At 35.5% G+C, this 19,577-nt stretch overlaps 1 protein-coding gene across 4 annotated transcripts in view; it reads left to right on the forward strand.

Moving 5' to 3' along the window:
• The window catches only part of sdk2b (sidekick cell adhesion molecule 2b), a 922,804-nt gene that overhangs the window by 812,625 nt on the left and 90,602 nt on the right, over positions 1-19,577 (forward strand). For all 4 annotated transcript variants that reach the window (XM_030121445.1, XM_030121446.1, XM_030121447.1 and 1 more), the window contains exons 18-21: positions 2,480-2,595; positions 3,693-3,888; positions 4,274-4,372; positions 11,020-11,211. In XM_030121445.1, the coding sequence (XP_029977305.1) occupies positions 2,480-2,595; positions 3,693-3,888; positions 4,274-4,372; positions 11,020-11,211 (603 nt within the window). The remainder of the gene's footprint in view (positions 1-2,479; positions 2,596-3,692; positions 3,889-4,273; positions 4,373-11,019; positions 11,212-19,577) is intronic.

Below are 19,577 nucleotides of genomic sequence, written 5' to 3' on the forward strand. Positions count from 1 at the left end.
CTTTCAGTGTTGGAAATGTTTGCGCTAGTGTTTGGATTGTTTCTACTGTCAAATACTTTATACGAAGAAACATTATCAATACCAGATAAAACATCCAAAATATCATACAATGTCCAAAACTGAATTAATGTATTTCAGTATCTTACTATGTTACGACAATGTGCAACTGGTAGCTTATGCAAGTTGTAATCTCCTATTCATGATAGTATAATGGTAATGGCTAATGTACCAGTTAGCAAGTCAGCTAATTTATATGTACAATATATTATACAGTCGTGGAAAAAAATTATATGACCATCAAAAACAACGGTTATGCAATCAAGTACTAACTCCTGTGTGTATCATGTGGCCAAAACAGACAGAAAAGAAAACATGGAATGCCTAAAAGCACTGTTTTTGTCAGTACAATGCCATAGATATTGATGTAAGAACTGAAATGATTTTGGTTTTTATCAAGAAAACATGTAAAATGTCTAGATATCAGCTCTGAAATTAAACTCTTAGGAGCTATTTTTGTTGTTATCATTATATTTGTCCAAACAAATGTACCTTTAGTTGTACCAGGCATTAAAATGAACAAGAAATTGAAGAAAACAAGGGAGGTCTAACCATTTTTTCCACGACTGTATATGGAGAATGTTACAAATATGTATTGCTTTTTCATTTGTAATGCGCAAAGAGTCATAAGCACCTTCCCTAACTGCCTCGGTGAACCGACATACAATCATGGAAAAAATTATTAGACCATCAAAAGGCATCAAAAACCGTAGTTATGCAATCAAGTATTAACTCCTGTGTGTATCATGTGACCAAAACAGACAGAAAAGAAAACATGGAATGCCTAAAAGCACTGTTTTTGTCAGTACAATGCCATAGATATTGATTTTGGTTATTATCAAGAAAACATGGAAAATGTCTAGACATCAGCTCTGAAATTAAACTCTTATGAGCTATTTTTGTTGTTATCATTATATTTGTCCAAACAAATGTACCTTTAGTTGTACCAGGCATTAAAACGAACAAGAAATTGAAGAAAACAAGGGTGGTCTAACCATTTTTTCCACGACTATATATGGAGAATGTTACAAATATTTTAGAGCTGCAACCGATTAATCGACTAGGTTCTTGAAGTCAATGCAAAAAGTCCCGATTCGATTAATCGACTCGAATTGATTGAAGGGAGATATTCTATTGCAGTTTTCCTGAACTGAAGCTTCTTTGTGCGTCACAATAAGTGTCCGTGTGAAACACAAACAGCAGGAACAATGTTTAGAGAGAGAAATGAAGGAAACAAAGCTTTGATTCAGAAAAATTGTGGTTGAATGATTTTTTTTGGATCACTTTGAGTCGATTAATCGGTTGCAGCTCTAAAGTATTTATTGCTTTTTCATTTGTAATGTGCAAAGAATCATAAGCACCTTCCCGTATTGTCTCGGTGTTACCTACATACACTACCAGTCAAAAGTTTGGACTCACCTTCTCATTTAAATGGCATGAGATGGACCACAGATAGCCAACAAATGCTCAGCATCACTGGGAACTCCTTCAAGACTGTTGGAAAACATTTCAGGTGACTACCTCATAAAGATCATCAAGACAATGCCAAAAATGTGCAAAGCAGTAATAAAAGCAAAATGTGGATATGTTGAAGAATCTAAACTATAAAACATGCTTTGAGTTATGTCACACTTTTTTTAACTACATAATTCCATATGTGTTCATTCATAGTTTTGATGCCTTCAGTGAGAATCCACAATGTAAATAGTCATGAAAATAAAGAAAAACCAGGTGAGTCCAAGCTTTTGACTGGTAGTGTATGTGATAAAAACCTGCTTCCTGGTGTCTACATCGAGGACTCGGGTCAGATTTTCTGTGAAAAAGCTTACGTTGGCTCATGTGTTGCAGCCAGTGTTAGGTTAGAAATAGACAAACAACCAGAACGCCATTGCAAACTTCACAAACACACACATATCTGACATATTTCACCTTTAACTAAGTTAACCTTCAGGTACAATTAAGCTACTGACATGACGTGACTTGTACATCATATAAAAGTGAATGAAACTTTAAAACATTAGGCCATCTCAGAGCCACATCAGCGTCTCCTGTGACTCCCACTACTTCGTATTATCATTAAACTACACGTTTTGTGTCTTTTATGACTGATAGAACCCGGGCAGCTGACATCGCATTCTGTACCTTTAGCTCCTCTATGTGAGGACCACACAAAGGCGTGACATCCCCCTAAAATCCATAACAAGTTCACACAGACACAATCAAACACACAGAGAGCCAAGGTATTAGGTGTAAGTGTCAACTGGAAGAGAGTGATGGCAGTATCTGCCCTGACCTGTGCAGCTCCAATCAATACTCACATCAAAATAGATGCAGGCAGACTTTCAGCCGTCAACTGAAAGGCACGTTCACCTTTGGTTTTTGTCTTTCTTTCTGTTTCTCTTTCTTCCACCCTCCATCCCAGTGCCAACTATCGCTCCTGGCAACGTCCAAGCCGAAGCAGTCAACTCGACGACTATCCGTTTTACATGGATAGCCCCTAACCCTCAGTTCATCAACGGCATCAACCAGGGCTACAAGGTCAGTGGCTGCTGTCACCACGAGCCATCACGTCCATTGACAGAACTGTCAGAGCTGAACTTGTACGATCAAACATCTTGTGCAGCAAGAAGAAAGAGAGAAAGCCAAGGGGCGAAAGAGATTCGGTGCTATTGTGAACGATTGGCTGTGTTTGCCCATTTGTCAGTCTGAGGTCATTCTCTTTATCTGGAAAGCATTTTTCATAGGTTTTATTGTGAAGCTGTAATGATGAATGTCTTCATTATTTTGTCATGGGCACTTGAATGTAGTCCATCTCTGTCTCTTGCGTGTACTTCATTGAAATAAATGTAGCCCACGGGGAATCATAAAGCTACGTCTATAGGGCAGCTGTATTTTTCCGGCGACTCTTGTGAGACTTAATTGCGCCGTAGGACTTTTTTTTTTTTTTTTAGTGTTTCTTCTTGATTCTACAATTCAGCTGAGCAGAGGCGTTACGGCACCAGCTCCGTCTGAATATTAAACAGTGTATTTTTATAGCATAAACGCAATGAAACGGAAGCAAAGGGAGATAGATTGAGTGATGTTGGCAGACGAAAAGAGAAAGCGCTGCAGATAGACTAGCGTGTATTTATCCGACATCCTCTTTTCAGCACCTTGCTTCCCAGAAAACTTTCCCATCATGCCGAAAAAATAAAAGCCAGCCATAGGGACTCATTAGCTGAACACCTAATTGGTCATTCCAGGCCTTAACTCCCAGCTGTAGATGCTATAAGGCCAGCAAACACCATGCATTATGGGACGCTATCATACCTCTCCTGAGCCTCAATCCTCTCTTCCCCTCGCTAGCTTGTCTTAGTGGAGCTATTCAGCCATTCACTCGCAGTCAAAACCTCTTTAGGGAATCTTCTTCGAAAAAAATTTGGGGGAGCTATATTGCCAAGTAACTCCTGAGTGGCTTAGCTGTAGAAGAGAGAAAAACTACAATCTGTTTTGAGAAAATAAACGAGTGGGAATGGTTATAGAAGAAAAAAAAATAAATAAAAAATATTAGCTGCTCTATTTTCAGCTGTCTGGGTAATTTTCTTCACAGGCAGCTTTTTCTTTTTTTTTTTTTTCTTTCTGTTTGTCTGTTATAGTTGCTGGCCTGGGAACGGGGGAAAGATGAAGAAGTTACTATGGTAACAGTGCGACCAAACTTCCAGGACAGCGTTCATGTGGGATATGTGACAGGTCTGAAGAAGTTCACTGAGTATTACACCTCTGTGCTGTGTTTCACTACTCCTGGAGACGGCCCCCGCAGCCCGCCCAGAGCATTAAGGACACATGAGGACAGTAAGTTTTCTGGGTTTCCTCTCTCCTGTGGTGGCAAAGGGACATCTCACAGTAACACATCCTACAGGCAAGATCTATTATTCATGCAGAACGAAGTTGTAGAGAAGCGCTAATGAATGAGTATATTCCGCATCCAGCCAGGATCATTATAATTGGGGCTTAGTTGCCTTGGAGATTATTGGTTAAGCTTTAAAAAGTCTTTAATTTACTTCAACTTGTCATTAGCCAATTTTCTTCTACAATTATCTTGTTTTTGCTAATTCCTTCATAAACACATTTTAAATGGAAGTGCTGTCACAGGTTTGTTTTATGTCTATGCCAGCTCATAGGGAATGAGCAGAGTAGCTCAGTACTTCGCTCATTAGCCTTATTTGTGTCTCTCCAGCCCCTGGCGCCGTTGGACACCTTAGTTTCACGGAGATCCTGGATACTTCGCTCAAAGTCAGCTGGAGCGAACCCGGCGAGAAAAACGGAGTCCTCACCGGTACGTGGTTAAACCATATATATATATATATATATATATATATATATAATATATATACGTACAGTTTGGATGAGTGGAAATGGGTGAGAAATGTCAGGTTCAGGTCTAGTAAAAGTGACCAGATATGAAATAAAAAGCTTTTATGTATGTTTAGAGGGTATACAGTAATAAAAAAAAAAGTGTGATCTGATGCTTTCATGTTCTGCTTTGAAAACTGAACAACCTTAAAACTAATGACAAAGACAGACGAAAGGACAAGACCCACACTGGAAAAAATCTAAATGTTACCAAGTGCATTTTTTCTCATTTTTAGTCAAAATATCTCATCACACTTAAAATAAGACATAATCACCGAAAGAGGAACTTTTCAGTGAGATATAAGAATTTATTTTTAGACAATAGGTCTTGAAAATCTTATTTCAAGAAATCTTAGCAAGATCATTTTCACTTGTTCCATTGGCAGATTTTTTTTTTTTGCTTGAATTAAGTAAAAAAAAAAAAAAAATTCTTGAATTAAGCAAAAAATAAATTAAGATTTTTTTTTTTTTTTTTTTTTTTTTTTTTTGCTTAATTCAAGATTTTTTTGGCTTGATTCCACTTTTTTTGCTCAATTCAAGATTTTGTTTTTTGCTTAATTCAAGATTTTTTTGGCTTTATTCAAGATTTTTTGCTTAATTCAAGATTTTTTTTTTTTTTTGCTTAATTCAAGATTTTTTGTGTAACTCAAGATTTTTTTTTTTTTGCTTAATTCAAGATTTTTATTTTGCTTAATTCAAGATTTTTTTTTTTTTGCTTAATTCAAGATTTTTTTGCTTAATTCAAGATTTTTTTTTGGCTTAATTCAAGATTTTTCTGCCTAATTCAAGATTTTTTGCTTTATTCAAGATTTTTTGCTTAATTCAAGATTTTTTGTTTAATTCAAGATTATTTTTGGCTTAATTCAAGATTTTCTGTTTAATTCAAGATTTTTTGCTTGATTCAAGATTTTTTTTTTTTTCTTAATTCAAACAAAAAAATGTTGAATTAAGCAAAAAATCTGCCAATGGAACAAGTGAAAATTATCTTGGCAAGATTTCTTGAAATAGGATTTTCAAGACCTATTGTCTAAAAATAAGTTCTTATATCTCACTGAAAAGTTACTCTTTATGTGATTTTGTCTTATTTTCAGTGTGATGAGATATTTTGATGAGAAATGAGACGAATACACTCGGTAACATTTAGATTTTTGTGGTGCAGCAGTTTAACCCAGCAGCTTCTACTTCTAATACTAAACAGAAGAAATAAAATAGAGGATGTTAAAAATACAGGGGGGAAAAGTCCAAGAAGGAAAGATGATAACATATTGCCATTGGTGTGAATATGTGAGTTAACCCTTTAACCCAGTGTTTTTCAACCTTGGGATCGGGACCCCACGTGGGGTCACTGGGAATTCAAATGAGGTCGCCTGAAATTTCCAGTAATTGATAAAAAAAACCCAACAAACAAAAAAACCCTTACTAATAAAAGATATATGGTGAGTTGAGAGAGACTATCCCAATACATAAAAGACATGACAAACTGTGAAGCTGAAACTGAAGCACTGTGGGTCTGTTTATATGTCAAATGTTCATTGTGGTCACTTTAACCCTTAGGGGTCTGAGCCTATTTTGACCGTTTTTAAGTACTTTTGATTTTGCCTTTATATACTATATAAAGAAATGTTTTCGATACCCATGTTTGGTATCTTTCTTTTCAGCACAACTTCTTCTATCTCATCTGTGTATTAATATTTTTTCAATTTAACCTACTATATCAACACAAAACGCCACAAACACACACAAAATATAAAATCCGATTTGAAAAATGTATATAATTTATTGCATAAATAACACAAAGATGCCTAATGAACCTTTTCAAAGACTTTAAAAGTGAATATTGGTTCCAAATATTAGGTATAGGTTAAAACTATACTCTGAGTTATTGTGTGTTCAGTATTAATTGTCAGCCTTGTAAATCCAAGCTGGACTGACTGTACATATCCTGACCAAGGAAAATCAAATTCTCACTTTGTGCAGTCATCTACACCTGGCTTTTCTTCCTCCGTCCATAATAATATACACTTTATAGCCAAAATGTAGTGTAAAATTAACGTCTATTTGCAACATAGTGTAGCAAACTATTCCATGATCAAAAAGTAATTAATTTTAAGGCAAAATTCACAACAACACAATAAACCCACACTGATATACTGATTAACGAGGCTGTCGGGGTTAGCTAGGAGCGAGGATTCCAGTAGCAGCACAAACACTTTGCCACTGAGATGCTGTTTGAAGTAAAGGACTCGTCGCCTCCGGAGTCTCCCGTCAGCCAACACCAGGGCGGCCAAAGCCAAACCGGTTTGAGCTGTTTGCAAACGCTGCCAGTTCTGAGGCTGCAGACGTTGGATGGATGGATCTGAATACTGTTCCCATCGCTCTAACTGACATTTTTGTATGTACTGTATTAACACCATACCACTTACATTTGTTTTCTATTCGGAACAGGAGCAAACCAGGGCCAGATTAACACTTCATTGTACCCTGGGCAACAATATTCAAGGGCCCCATCATCACAACTCCAGGATCCCTATAATCTGGCAAAATACAGAATAAATTCCAGGAATATATGTAAATATACCCCGTACTTAAATATCTAACTATCATCAAATGCATTTTGATGTACAAATGTGTAAATGCTCGTAGAACTACAAGTGCACCACTATAGCCTCTTGTCAAGGCCACTCACTTGCATATGATGATATGAAAACAAAACACATTAGCATCAGTATAATCTAAAATTGATCCACTACATTAGAAAGAGAGGGAAGTGTCCTCCATTTTGACAAAAAATAAATAAGAAACCATTTCTAAAGTATCCAGTATTTATTTAAGATCACTTTTTGCCAACACAAATGTATTGAATCGTCAGAAAAAGCCCACAGACAAAACACAAACATAATCTGATGAATCAGATATGAATTTTAAACAGCTGCTAATGTTAGCCACAGTAAAGAAATTACCTATTTTAGGTATGTTCTTTAAATTTTCAGCTTTTTTAATGTCCCTCTCCTTGTTTAATTTTCGTTTGGTGCTCCCACTTAGCTGCTTCTCCATGTTTGCAATGTTTTGATTCGCGTAGTTCTTGACATCTCACATCGCACTCAGTGCACGCACGTTGATTTGCGTCACCGCTGATTCGCTTTATGGACTGACCAGTGAGGAGAGGGTCTCAGCTCACGGTCACAGACAGCAGGAGCAGGGTTTCTGTGCAGTGCAATGGCTCTGGGCAGCAGACAGTTTCATTTATAAGCAGAAGATAACCAGATATTTTCGTTATGCCCGAGCTACCCAGGGCCCTTCAGAGGTCGTGGGCCCCTGGGCAGTTGCCCAGTTGCCCATATGGTTAATCCGGGCTTGGAGCAAACTAAACCAATTTGTCAGCATATAGTATTATATCCCGCTGTCCCACTCCTTTTCGAGCATAAATGAATGTATTTGAAGTACCTGCATGTATTCTGTTGGTTGCTTTGTTGTTTGCAGGCCATCAAAATAAATGAATAAATGAATATACAACATCATTAAATTATTAACACAAAAACATTAGAACTACTCTGCTACTAGATAAATCAGCGGGCTTGTGATATGTTTAATGGGAGAGGAAATACCAAGAAAACAAAACACATTTCCTTAAATCCAGAGCTCTGCTTACTGGGGGGATAAATCTCAATTACCCAAAATAACCAAATGTAACTTTTCGGTAATTTCAGTGGGTACAACAACAGCTTGTCGAGTAATTTTAAAACATCGGAAGGCATCAGAAACTCCACAGGTGAAAGAATGGGTCTGTACAATGACTGAAACTGCATCCTATGAATGTATGCTTAGTAGATTAACCCTATAATGCTAAACGTATCATATTTGATACATGAGTTTTGTAGCCCTCTACATGATCAGTGTGATATTTTTTTTCTTGAAAAACCTGATGTATACAATTACATACATGCAATACACAGATAATCCACCAGGGGGAGGAATTCGTTCATCAGAGGCCTTTCCAGTGACACTGCAAGACTGATGTTAATGAGGAAGGAGGCAGAACTTTGGCAATTTTGAAAAGAAATTACACTTTTGTTAGACATGTTTGTGTTAAATAACACTGGGTTACAGAAAAATGTTTTTTGCAAGTTGTCTAGGTTTTTTCAACTGAATTAGGACCATTTTGCACCGCTAAATCCAAAATTGACATCTGTTTTTCTCAATCAAGTCAGGTTTTTTTTGCTAATTTGATTTTGAAAAATTGTATCTTCTCACAAAATATAATAATTAATACCAAAATAAGATTGGTAAGCACACTTTATGAAACTTGTGACTTGATTCCTGTTAGGAACAATGGTGTATTCACCGCAGATGTAGCACGATATGTCAGGCTTTTTTTTGCAAGATCTTCTAGTCAAAGCCATTTCATTCACCTGTAATATTTAAAAAAACCATTAATCATAAATTGGCAAAAGTAAAATCTTCAGAACTCATTTATTGCAAGAAATATGAAAGAATTTTGTATCATATGATGTGAAAATGCCCATAAATGTAAGCAAAAATGTTAAAAAGCCAATATGTAGCATAGTTCAGAAAGTTGACCTGATTGAGTAAAATTAATGTGATTTTTGGATTCAGCACACCAAAATTATCCTAAGTCAGCTCAAAAAACTTAAACAATAAATTTGTTGTTGACCAGTGTTATGTTTTTGTTTGTTCAAAAATAATAACATTTGAGCACTGAGACCCAATGTATCAAATATGGTACAAAATTTAAACTCATACAAAGATATTGATGTTTTTAAAAAAAATTATTTTGGTTGTTCAGAAGGACCAATAAAGGCTCCAGTTTCAAAGAACTGGGATTTTCTGTCAGTGATTTAATGGTTCAGGCTTTACAGGGTTAAGTGATGACAGGGGTTTTGGGATTCCATAAAGGTAGATAGGTATGTATGAAGGTATGAGTGCATGTACAGGTGTGTGTGTATACAGATACATGTATATATTAGTTGATATTATTATGTATCAATCTTCTTTTGTATTTCCTGCCTGTCTTTTATTTTTGATTTTTTATGTTTATAAGACAAAAATATGTTGAGCCTGTCGCCAGAGTTCCTGTTCCTGTACAGAGAAACATATTAAACGTGCCATGTACCAAGCCTTTAAAAAGTTCAATAAATCCTGGAATTCCCCTCCAAAAAAAACAAAAAAAGTAAAAAACACACATTTCTAATGCACAAATCTGTTTTCAGTGTTTGTATTTTTTCTCTAATCTCTTGGTTTTTGGATGATTTGCACATTCAGTTGAACTGAAGCCATGTGAGCCAAGTTAAAAGGAAGTAATAACTGTTTGTTGGATCTGTTAACTACTCAGACAAATGAAATTTAAGCCCAAGTACACACTGCTTTATATAAGACTGGAGTCTAAAAGGATGAAAAAACTGTATTAATCTTTAATAACGCGTTGTATTTTTTAAGCTTGTTTGCATTATTCGTTGTGTCGAGTCTTTACCTGCAAAGTGGTTGAAGCTGTCAGGTAAATGTGGTTGAGTGGAAGGAAATACTCATGTCTGGTACAAGTACATCAAGTTTATACTGTTTTGGTATGAGGGTAGATCAAATCGAAAGAAAAGTTGCCTTAACCAAAAAAATATTTTTAATAAAAAAAAAACTTCACTTTAATAAAAAAAAAACTTTTCAATCAAAGAAAAAAGTGTTCAAATGCAATTTTTTTAGCCTCAAATAATTTTTTTTTTGCATTCAAACACTTTTTTCTTTGATTGAAAATGTTTTTTTTAATTGAATTTTTTTTGGGGGGTTAAAGCAACTTTTTTTTGGATTGAATAACAAAGAAACAAATCTACCTTCGTACTTTGGGAGGCTAAGGTTTACCACAAAAACCAGGGGAAACGACTGCATTTTCGATCCATCTATTTACCCAAACAGTCGAAGCTTTCAGCCACATACTTTCATTATCCATTTGTCACACGCTCAAACAAGCACCTAAGCTCAAAAAAAAAAAGCGTAGACAGAACAAATCATTATTCAATCACGACCTAATGTGTCTCTCCACAATGCTCTTACATCACTCCCATCAAACTTTTAGCGGAACGTGCTCGCCGCCGTCATTAATATTCAAGTGTTTACAGAGGCTAGGATTTGTCAGGACATTGTAAAGTGTTTTTTCCTAAACATTTTAATGTGCTGCTCACTCCCAGGAGACAAACGCTGGCATGCCATGTGAAATTATTGATTTGGCAAGAAATGTTGCTTAATGCCTTATGCAATCACATGAAAAGAGCTGCTGGCCAAGAAGCAAATTGCATTAACTTTGAGAGGGTGAGCATGTGTGTGTGTGTGTGTGTGTGTGTGTGTGTGAGAGTGGGCGGAGGATGTGTGTGTGTGTGGGGAGGTATAATCACAGGCTGATTTAATTTGCTATATTCAATTTTTGATGAAGTTAATTTAATATTTCTGTTAGCTTGCCCTGTAGCATGCGAGGCGAGAGCAGTTATTGTACTAAAACCGCTGCTGAATTTTTCTTAAGAGGCTTCTCTGTCTGTCATTGTCAACCCTCGCCTGCTTTCTTTCCAGGCTACCGCATATCGTGGGAGGAGTACAACAGGACCAACACCAGAGTTACCCACTACCTGCCCAACGTGACCTTAGAGTACAGGGTCACGGGGCTCACCGCTCTCACCACCTACACCATCGAAGTGGCGGGTATGACCTCCAAAGGTCAAGGCCAGCTGTCCTCGTCCACCATCTCCTCAGGCGTCCCACCAGGTCGGTAATACGTAGGGTTGCTTTTGAAAATTATGACGAAATATCTTCGTCAATGAACCTTTATGGCGTGACGAAAACGAGACGAGACTCAACACAAATGGTGGTCATGTGACGATAACTATAATTAAATATGTAATGCAGTATTGTTGACTAATAAAAACAAGACTAAATGTAGTTTAAAAAACAAAAATAGGACCAATGGCCCTGTAGCTTACCGGCCAAATAAAAAGCTTTGGGAAATATATCCAGATGCCATTTATTATCACCCAGTTCTGTGTATTTATTATATTACAGAAATAGCCCATGTTTTGGTCATATTCCAATCAGATCTGTAAAAAATTCCAATTCCAACTTGATATCATTGATACTGATTTATTGGATCAATCCACTTCCTATCTCTTATCATGGGAAATTTGTCAAAGTCGCACCAAATCCAGAATCAGATCCGGATGGAAATAATTTCAATAGTTTGTGTTGACATCATCATACAGAAGCTGTATACCAAGTTTGAAGTAAATCAGAACTGTAGTTTGGGAGAAGAAGACGATTGAAATTTTTTCCCCATAAGAGCCCATGTTAAATTTTCCGTAAGTTCCCAGATCCAGAAGAAGATCCTGATCAGCATGTGGCTATTATGTTTTGGTCATCTCCCCATCAGGGCTGGACTGTAGAAATTTACACTGGATATCATTTATATTTACTGAGTTATTGCATCGATCCACTTCCTATATCTTATAATGGGGACATTTTTCAAAGTGGCACCAAATCCAGAATCGGATCCGGATCCAAATAATTTCACTAACTTTTGTTGACATCATCATAAAGAAGTCAATCGGAATTGTAGTTTCAGAGAAGAAGACGATTGAAAGTTTTGTAACGGACAACAGACGACTATGACAGACGACAACCGACGCCGACACCAACGGGCACCACATGACGACAATAGCTTATGGGCTGTCGGCCAGTAAGCTAAAAACTGTAATAAAATGTCTCTTCATTTTCATTAATGAGACAAGACAAATTGACATTATAATCTTTAGTTGAATTACTGCGGGTGTGCCGTGAAATTGTGAGGTCCGCAGGTTACCAGATGTTTCGCCTCCAGTTCACACCTGAAGTGCAGATGGTTCGCCCTCTGTCTCATGCTCCAAACATCCATGGTCCAAAAAGATCTGCTCGCAGACCGGGTTCGAACTAAAATGGGTTGAACTAAAAGAAAATGTTGGTTTTGTCAAGACTATATTGACCAGATGAAATAGAACTAAAAAGAGACACTGCGATGAACTGGTGACTTGTCCAGGGTGTACCCCGCCTTCACCCCTATGTAGCTGGGATAGGCTCCAAGCGACCCCCATGACCCTAGTGAGGATAAAGCGGGTTCAGAAAACGAATGAATGAATGAATAAAAAGAGACTAAAATACAATTTTCAGTGACTAAAACAAGACTAAAATGCCATCAGTTTTCATCGACTAAAACTAGACGAAAATAGTCACGTGTTATTCTGACTAAAATACGACTAAAATGCTCAGAGTTTTAATCGACTGAAACTTGACTAGACAAAAAAACTATGAATGTGATTAAACTAATAGACTGAAATGAGGGTTTGGCACAAAGACTAAAACTAAAACAGGCTGACAAAAACAACACTAGTAATACGTAAACAAAACCGTTTTCTACCTTAGTGCGACACATTTACATAGCTCTCTGCAAATCAGCGGATCCTTAACCCATAAAGACCCGGTGTGATTTTTGTGGCAGTTCCCAAATGATTATTTCTCTCTATTTAGGCAAGGCAAGGCAAGTTTATTTGTATAGCACATTTCAGCAACAAGGCAATTCAAGGTGCTTCACACAGGACATTGAAATAAAAGAAACAAAAAGAAACACATTTAAAACATTATAAAAGTAACATGTAAAAGGTGATTAAAAACAGCAAGTAAAATCAAAAAATTTAAATAAAATATAATACAAATAAAAACACACACATATTAAAGTAAGAGTTGCAGTGCAGAGTTTCAAAGAGAATATAAAATTTAAAAAGTCAAAAGCCTTTTAGTCAAAGGCAGCAGTGAACAGGTGAGTCTTTAACCTGGACTTAAAAGAACTCAGACTCTCAGCAGACCTGATATTTTCTGGTAGTTTGTTCCACATATACGGAGCATAGAAACTGAACGCTGATTCTCCATGTTTAGTTCTGACTTTGGGAACACAGAGCAGACCTGCACCAGATGACCTGAGTGGTCTGGATGGTTCATACTGGACTAGAAGGTCTCTGATGTATTTTGGGCCTAAACCATTCAGTGCTTTATATGCTAGTAAGAGAATTTTAAAGTCTATTCTCTGAGAGACAGGGAGCCAGTGTAGAGACCTCAGAACTGGGCTGATGTGGTCCACTCTCTTGGTCTTAGTGAGGACTCGAGCAGCAGCATTCTGAATCAGCTGCAGTCGTCGGATAGACTTTTTAGGCAGACTACAGAAGATACTGTTACAGTAGTCAACTCGACTAAAGATAAAGATATTTAACCTCCCTTAAGTGATTTATCCTCATTTATTGTAGTATTATGCTCTGTATTTTGCAGATTTTCAGTGAAAATCAAGTGTTTTTTTCATATCTAATTTACTGATCATGTAAATTTCTAACGTCTATAAAAACGTCAATTTTGTTTCAATTACTTCAGACTTGGCACATATGTAGAGGTAATTGATATGCTGACAACACCACACACAGACATGATGCCATCAGCTGGATCGATGCCAAAATAAGCTACAATACGTGTGAGGGGTTGGGTTTGTTTTGCCTGGCGCCACTTGTTTGATTATGAAGCGACTACATGCCTTCAAGTAGTTGCTAGTCAGGCTTCGGTCCAAATGCACTGCAAATGTTAACATAATTTCCAGATAATCAAGAAAAGAAAGTGCAAATTTATGCATATGCCTTTCTATCCGCTGCTCCTCTGTGACTATTAGACTTTATTCATGGAAATAAACAGTAAGTAGGTTTTATATTTTAACTGCCTGTTTCAACAAAAGGCAGGAGTTCGGACTGAAACACTTCATAGTGCTTTTAAAATATTGAAAAAATGCAGAAATGAAAATAGAAATTGCTGCAAGCATCACGTTAGAGCAGGGGTGTCAAACTCATTTTCTTTCAGGGGCCACATTCAGCCCAATTTGATCTGCAGTGGGCCAGACCAGTAAAATAATAGCATAGTAACATATAAATAATGACAACTGCAGTTTTTTGTCTTTGTTTTAGGGTAAAGAAAAAAAAACATTAATTGTTGAAAATACTCGCTTTTATAAACTATCCAAACAAAAAAGATGTGAATAACCAGAAAAAATGAAATTTCTTAAGAAAAATAAGTGCAATTTTAACAATATTATTCCTCAACTTATCATTTGTCCATTTGCATTATGGATCAGATCTACAAAGACACTAAACACTGAGGAATAGGTAGAAAAATTGTTCAAATTGTGCTGAATTTTCTTTAGACATTTCAGGTTGTTCATATTTGTTCAGGTTATTCACATTTTATTGTTATAGGATAGTTTGTAAATGTAAATATTTTCATGATTTTATGTTATTTTTTGCACTAAAACAGACAAAAAAAATTGAAGTTGTTAATTCAAGATTTTTTGCTTAATTCAAGATTTTTTGCTAAATTTAAGATTTTTTTTTTTTTTTGCTTAATTCAAGATTTTCTTTGGTTTAATTCAAGATTTATTTTTTTTTTACTTAATTGAATTATTATTATTATTATTATTTTTTGCATAATTCAACATTTTTTCCTTTTCAAGCTACTCAAGCTACTTTTTTTTTTGCTTAATTCAATTCAAGACTGTGGAATTTTTGACTTTGCAAAACCATCCCATGGGCCAGATTGGACCTTTTAGCGGGCCACATTTGGTCCCCGGACCGCATGTTTGACACCCCTGCGTTAGAGCATACAAAGTGTGAAACTGAAGGGTCTTTTCATGCTTTATGTATGTAGGTGTTTGGTATCCATGTACATACGGTAGCATGAGGTTAATAAAAATTGCTAGATGAGGGTTGCACGTTTTGGTTTATTAAGAAAAAGGGTTATTTGTAATTTTTGTTGATAACATGAGGCTTTCAGAGATCTACTTGAGCAATATGTACATGTATTCTGAAACTACAGAAAATAATGGGGTTTATTTGGATAAGTCACATAAAGACTCCCATGCATTGATGTATTTATCTGAAAAATTACGGTATTAGACCTTCGTTAGCCAAATGGTCTGTGACAATGAGAAACCAGCTTAAACATGGAAAGGCTGTCAACACGTGCAACAGGAAGACATCGATCATCATTATACAGTTACTTCATGACAAGCTTAAGCATCGTGCAACGAGCAAGTACACGGTAAAAGGCATCGCATAAATAAATGCATAAGGCCACAAAGGCTAAACTGCTCCGTCAAACCCATACGTACCTACATGCATAATTTAGGATCCGGTCAAGATGAACCTATTTATTTATTTTATTTTATCGGTTTATTTAATAGAGACCATGTATATTTATGAACATTGCTTTATGAAAAATACACCCGTGTAAATATGCTAGAATTATAAAAAATAACTACTTTTCATCTGCAGTCCCTAAGCAGGTGATAGAAACAAGACATAAAACAGCCAACATTGATATATCACTTGTTTGCTATAAATTAAAAATTTTAAAAACACACCAAATGATGACACAAGTCGCTTTTCCATTGGACAACTGCGCTAAACTTTACCGATATTAACTAAATGTCGAAAAAAACAGAAGTGTGTAATGTCGGTTTTTCCATTAACCCTTTTATGCATGAATTGTGAGAACCTTAGTCAAAATTTTTTTCTTCAGTGTTTTTATTCCTCCTTAGGCATGAAAAGAAACAATGTGATCAAGTTGTTTTTTTTTTTTCTGTGGAGTTACAAAAATATTCATGCATTTCATTTTTGAAGAAAAGAAAAGTGTGTGAAACCCAATATCAGAAAGTGATGTGAAAACAATGAAATAAAAACATTTTTAATGCTGCTAATCTGATGTCTTCTCACATTTTAACATATTCTAATGCTAGTAATTACTCACTTCATGGAGATAATATGCAAAAAAAAAAAAAACCTTCTTGTCTAACAAATAACAATTGATATACACTAAAACATGTTACTGCAGATCAGGTTTATCAAGAACAGCAAAGTTACAGTAGTGGTCTGAATGTCAGGGTATGAAATGGTGCGTAAGTGTCCACTGTGTTGGCTGATATGGAACTAAAACAACAAAACCCATGAATATACAAGAGAACAGCTGGAAAATAACTGTCCACTGAAGTGACTTATGCACGAAAGGGTTAAATCACAAATGCGATGATTTGTTTATTATCGCGAGATGACACGAGAAGTCATTCCATAAACATGGCGACGAACGTAAATATGGTGTTGATTTACAGATATATTGATTATTATTATATATTACCCCTCTGTCTCGAACTAAATTAAAAAAGTATTGGGTTTCCTAGTGTTTCTTCTTCTTCTTCTTTGCTTGTTGTAACGTCCGTCAACATCCCGTTTTTTAATTCACCTGACTCTAGTTGCAAAAAAAGGTCTTTGCACTTGCAGTTTTGCGTGATATACCATTTGCGCTACGCCTGAAACACCACCTCTTGCCGGCACAAAAACTTTTAATTGAAAAGTGAGACTTTTGGTGAAATGGTCGTTTTTGCATTAGGTAAATTTTTATGTGTAAGTTATATTTGCGTAATTTGAGGGTCAATGGAAAAGTGACTACTGACAAAAAACAAGAAAACAAACAAACAAACTAATGGACATAGGATGATCACAGGGATATTACCCTATACATTCACCTCTATACTTACATACATACTATTTATTTATTTATTTATTTATTTACTTAGCACAACACTGAATCAAACATTTGGAAACACAAAGAAACAAATTTTGCAGGTGAGATCAGAAAATCTCATGGGAATATTAAAATTAATCTCACGTCATTACAACATTATCTTAAAAAAAGACAATAACATACAAAGTATAAAAAAATATAAACAAAGAAGAAAAGAAAAAGTATGTGTAAGTGCGGGAGAGTGTGTGTATGAGGAATATTTAAATTTGTTGAATCAGATATGTCCTTAGCCTAAACTTAAACTGACAGAGAAAGTTTACGGACGATGAAATGCATGTCAATTAAAAATTAACGTATGTCTGGTTTTCTAGGAGCCACTGTTTTAAGTTTGTTTTAAAAGTGCTGTATGTTGGACACTCTCTTATTGGGAGGGGCAGGATATTCCAGAATTTACCTCCTACTATTGACAGTACGTTTTGTCCAAAAGTAGTGCATCTGAATGGTATCACACAATTCCCATTTCCCAACTTGTAGTAATATCTTAACATGACTAAATAAATAAATAGAGCCCTTCAGTATAAATTCAGCAGGTCCTTGCAAAATTCCAGTGTCTGAATATTATTACTTACATCGGTTTGAAACTTTATGAGACCCGCTCTGTACCGCTGGACCTGAAAAATACTCATAAATCATCAACACGAACCCAAACCTGACCCAGCGTAGACCTGTCGTCTAGGTCCAGGATACTAAACAAACTGAGAATTTCTTCAAAACAAGGGAACGCTTTATTAAAGACGTGAACTCTCGGTCTCTCTCTCACGAACACAAACAATGAACTTAGCCCATAAAAACCTAAACAGCCACTGGTGACCAAAAGCATCTACTGATCTAAACTGTTTAATACCTGTTGATCCACTAATTCGATCAATAAATGTAAATAATTGGTGTAAAATGCAGTTTGTCATCTTTTCATGGTCATCAGATATGACTCATTTGGACACTCTGAGGCTCCGTAGTTACCGTGGAAACACCGTCATCTTCTACGACATTGATTCACCAGTAAAACCCATATAGTTGGATCAGTGACAGTGGATGGAGATGGAGACACTTGGTTTATGTTCAGTTAATGCTATATTTTACTGAAAAAGTCACCTTTTCTTCAGTTTTTTTTTTTTTTTTTTTCTGTCTTGAAATGATAACCTTTGACTTTTACTCTGAGCTTTTATGAACATCTACACAATCAGTCAATCAAACATAGGAAAACAGATGATTTTCACTGGAAAAAACACAAAATTCAGAGGATAGTATGATAATAAATGGTGATAAATCGCTTAGGAAAAGTTAAATAGAGAGAAAAAAATCATTAGGGAACAGTCAATATTGAAAAAGTCAGTGTTTCTCAGGTTTTCTCAGTTTTTGGTATGATAACCCTCAAATGTAATCTCTGCATGATGATTAAAGTGCATGATCAGTAAATCAAATATAGGAAAATACTTGATTTTCACTGAAAAAATACGAAATACAGAGGGTAATATTATCATAAATGGTGATAAATCACTTAAGAAAGGTTAAATAGAGAGAAAAATTTGTTTGGGAACTGACATAAAAGTAGCACTGGGTCTTTATGGGTTAATCAGAATCAGAATACTTAACCCTTTATCAGGCAAGTGACTATTTTTGGTCATATCCGCAAACATTAAATAGGGTGCCTGTGTGAGGTCAAAAAGCATGTTGGTTTTTGTAAGACTATACAGTGATTCAGAGATTTTATAGACATTTTGAAGCTGTAAATACTGAATATGAGTGATTTTTGTCAGTTTATGACCTTATAATAGTGTTATCGCATGTGTTTACTTTTTAGTAAGTGCTACTCGGGTGATTTGTGGCAAGAGGAGATAGATGACAAATGCCCAATAACATACAAAGGTTGAAATTTAGAATTTTAAAGTATTTCGATTAGGGATGTAACGATATGAAAATTTCATATCACAGTTATTGGGACCAAAATTATCACGGTTATCATTATTATCATGATATTGTTGAAATTGTGCTCAAAATGTTCAAAAAGTACTAGTACACACACTGAAATAATTTAACCAAGTTGTATTAAAAAAAAAAAAAAAAAAAAACAGCAAAAAACCAAATAAAATAATAGGCACAATGTACTTTCTGTTGCAGAAACATTCAAATATTAACCCTTAGTGGTCTGAGCCTATTTTGTCCGTTTTTCAGTCCTTTTGATTTTGCCTTTATATACTATATAAACAAATATTTATTATACCCATGTTTGGTATCTTTTTTTTCAGGACAACTTCATCTATATTATCTGCCAATTCTTTTTTTCACTTTAACCTACTATATCAACATAAAAGGCCAGAAAACACAAAAAATATATAAAATCCAATTTGAAAAATGTGTATAATTTATTGCATAAATAACACAAAGATACTTAACAAACCTTTTCAAAGACGTTAAAAGTGAATATTGGTTCCAAATATTAG

Source organism: Sphaeramia orbicularis, chromosome 19, assembly GCF_902148855.1.
Source record: "Sphaeramia orbicularis chromosome 19, fSphaOr1.1, whole genome shotgun sequence".
Classification (NCBI taxonomy): Eukaryota; Metazoa; Chordata; class Actinopteri; order Kurtiformes; family Apogonidae; genus Sphaeramia; species Sphaeramia orbicularis.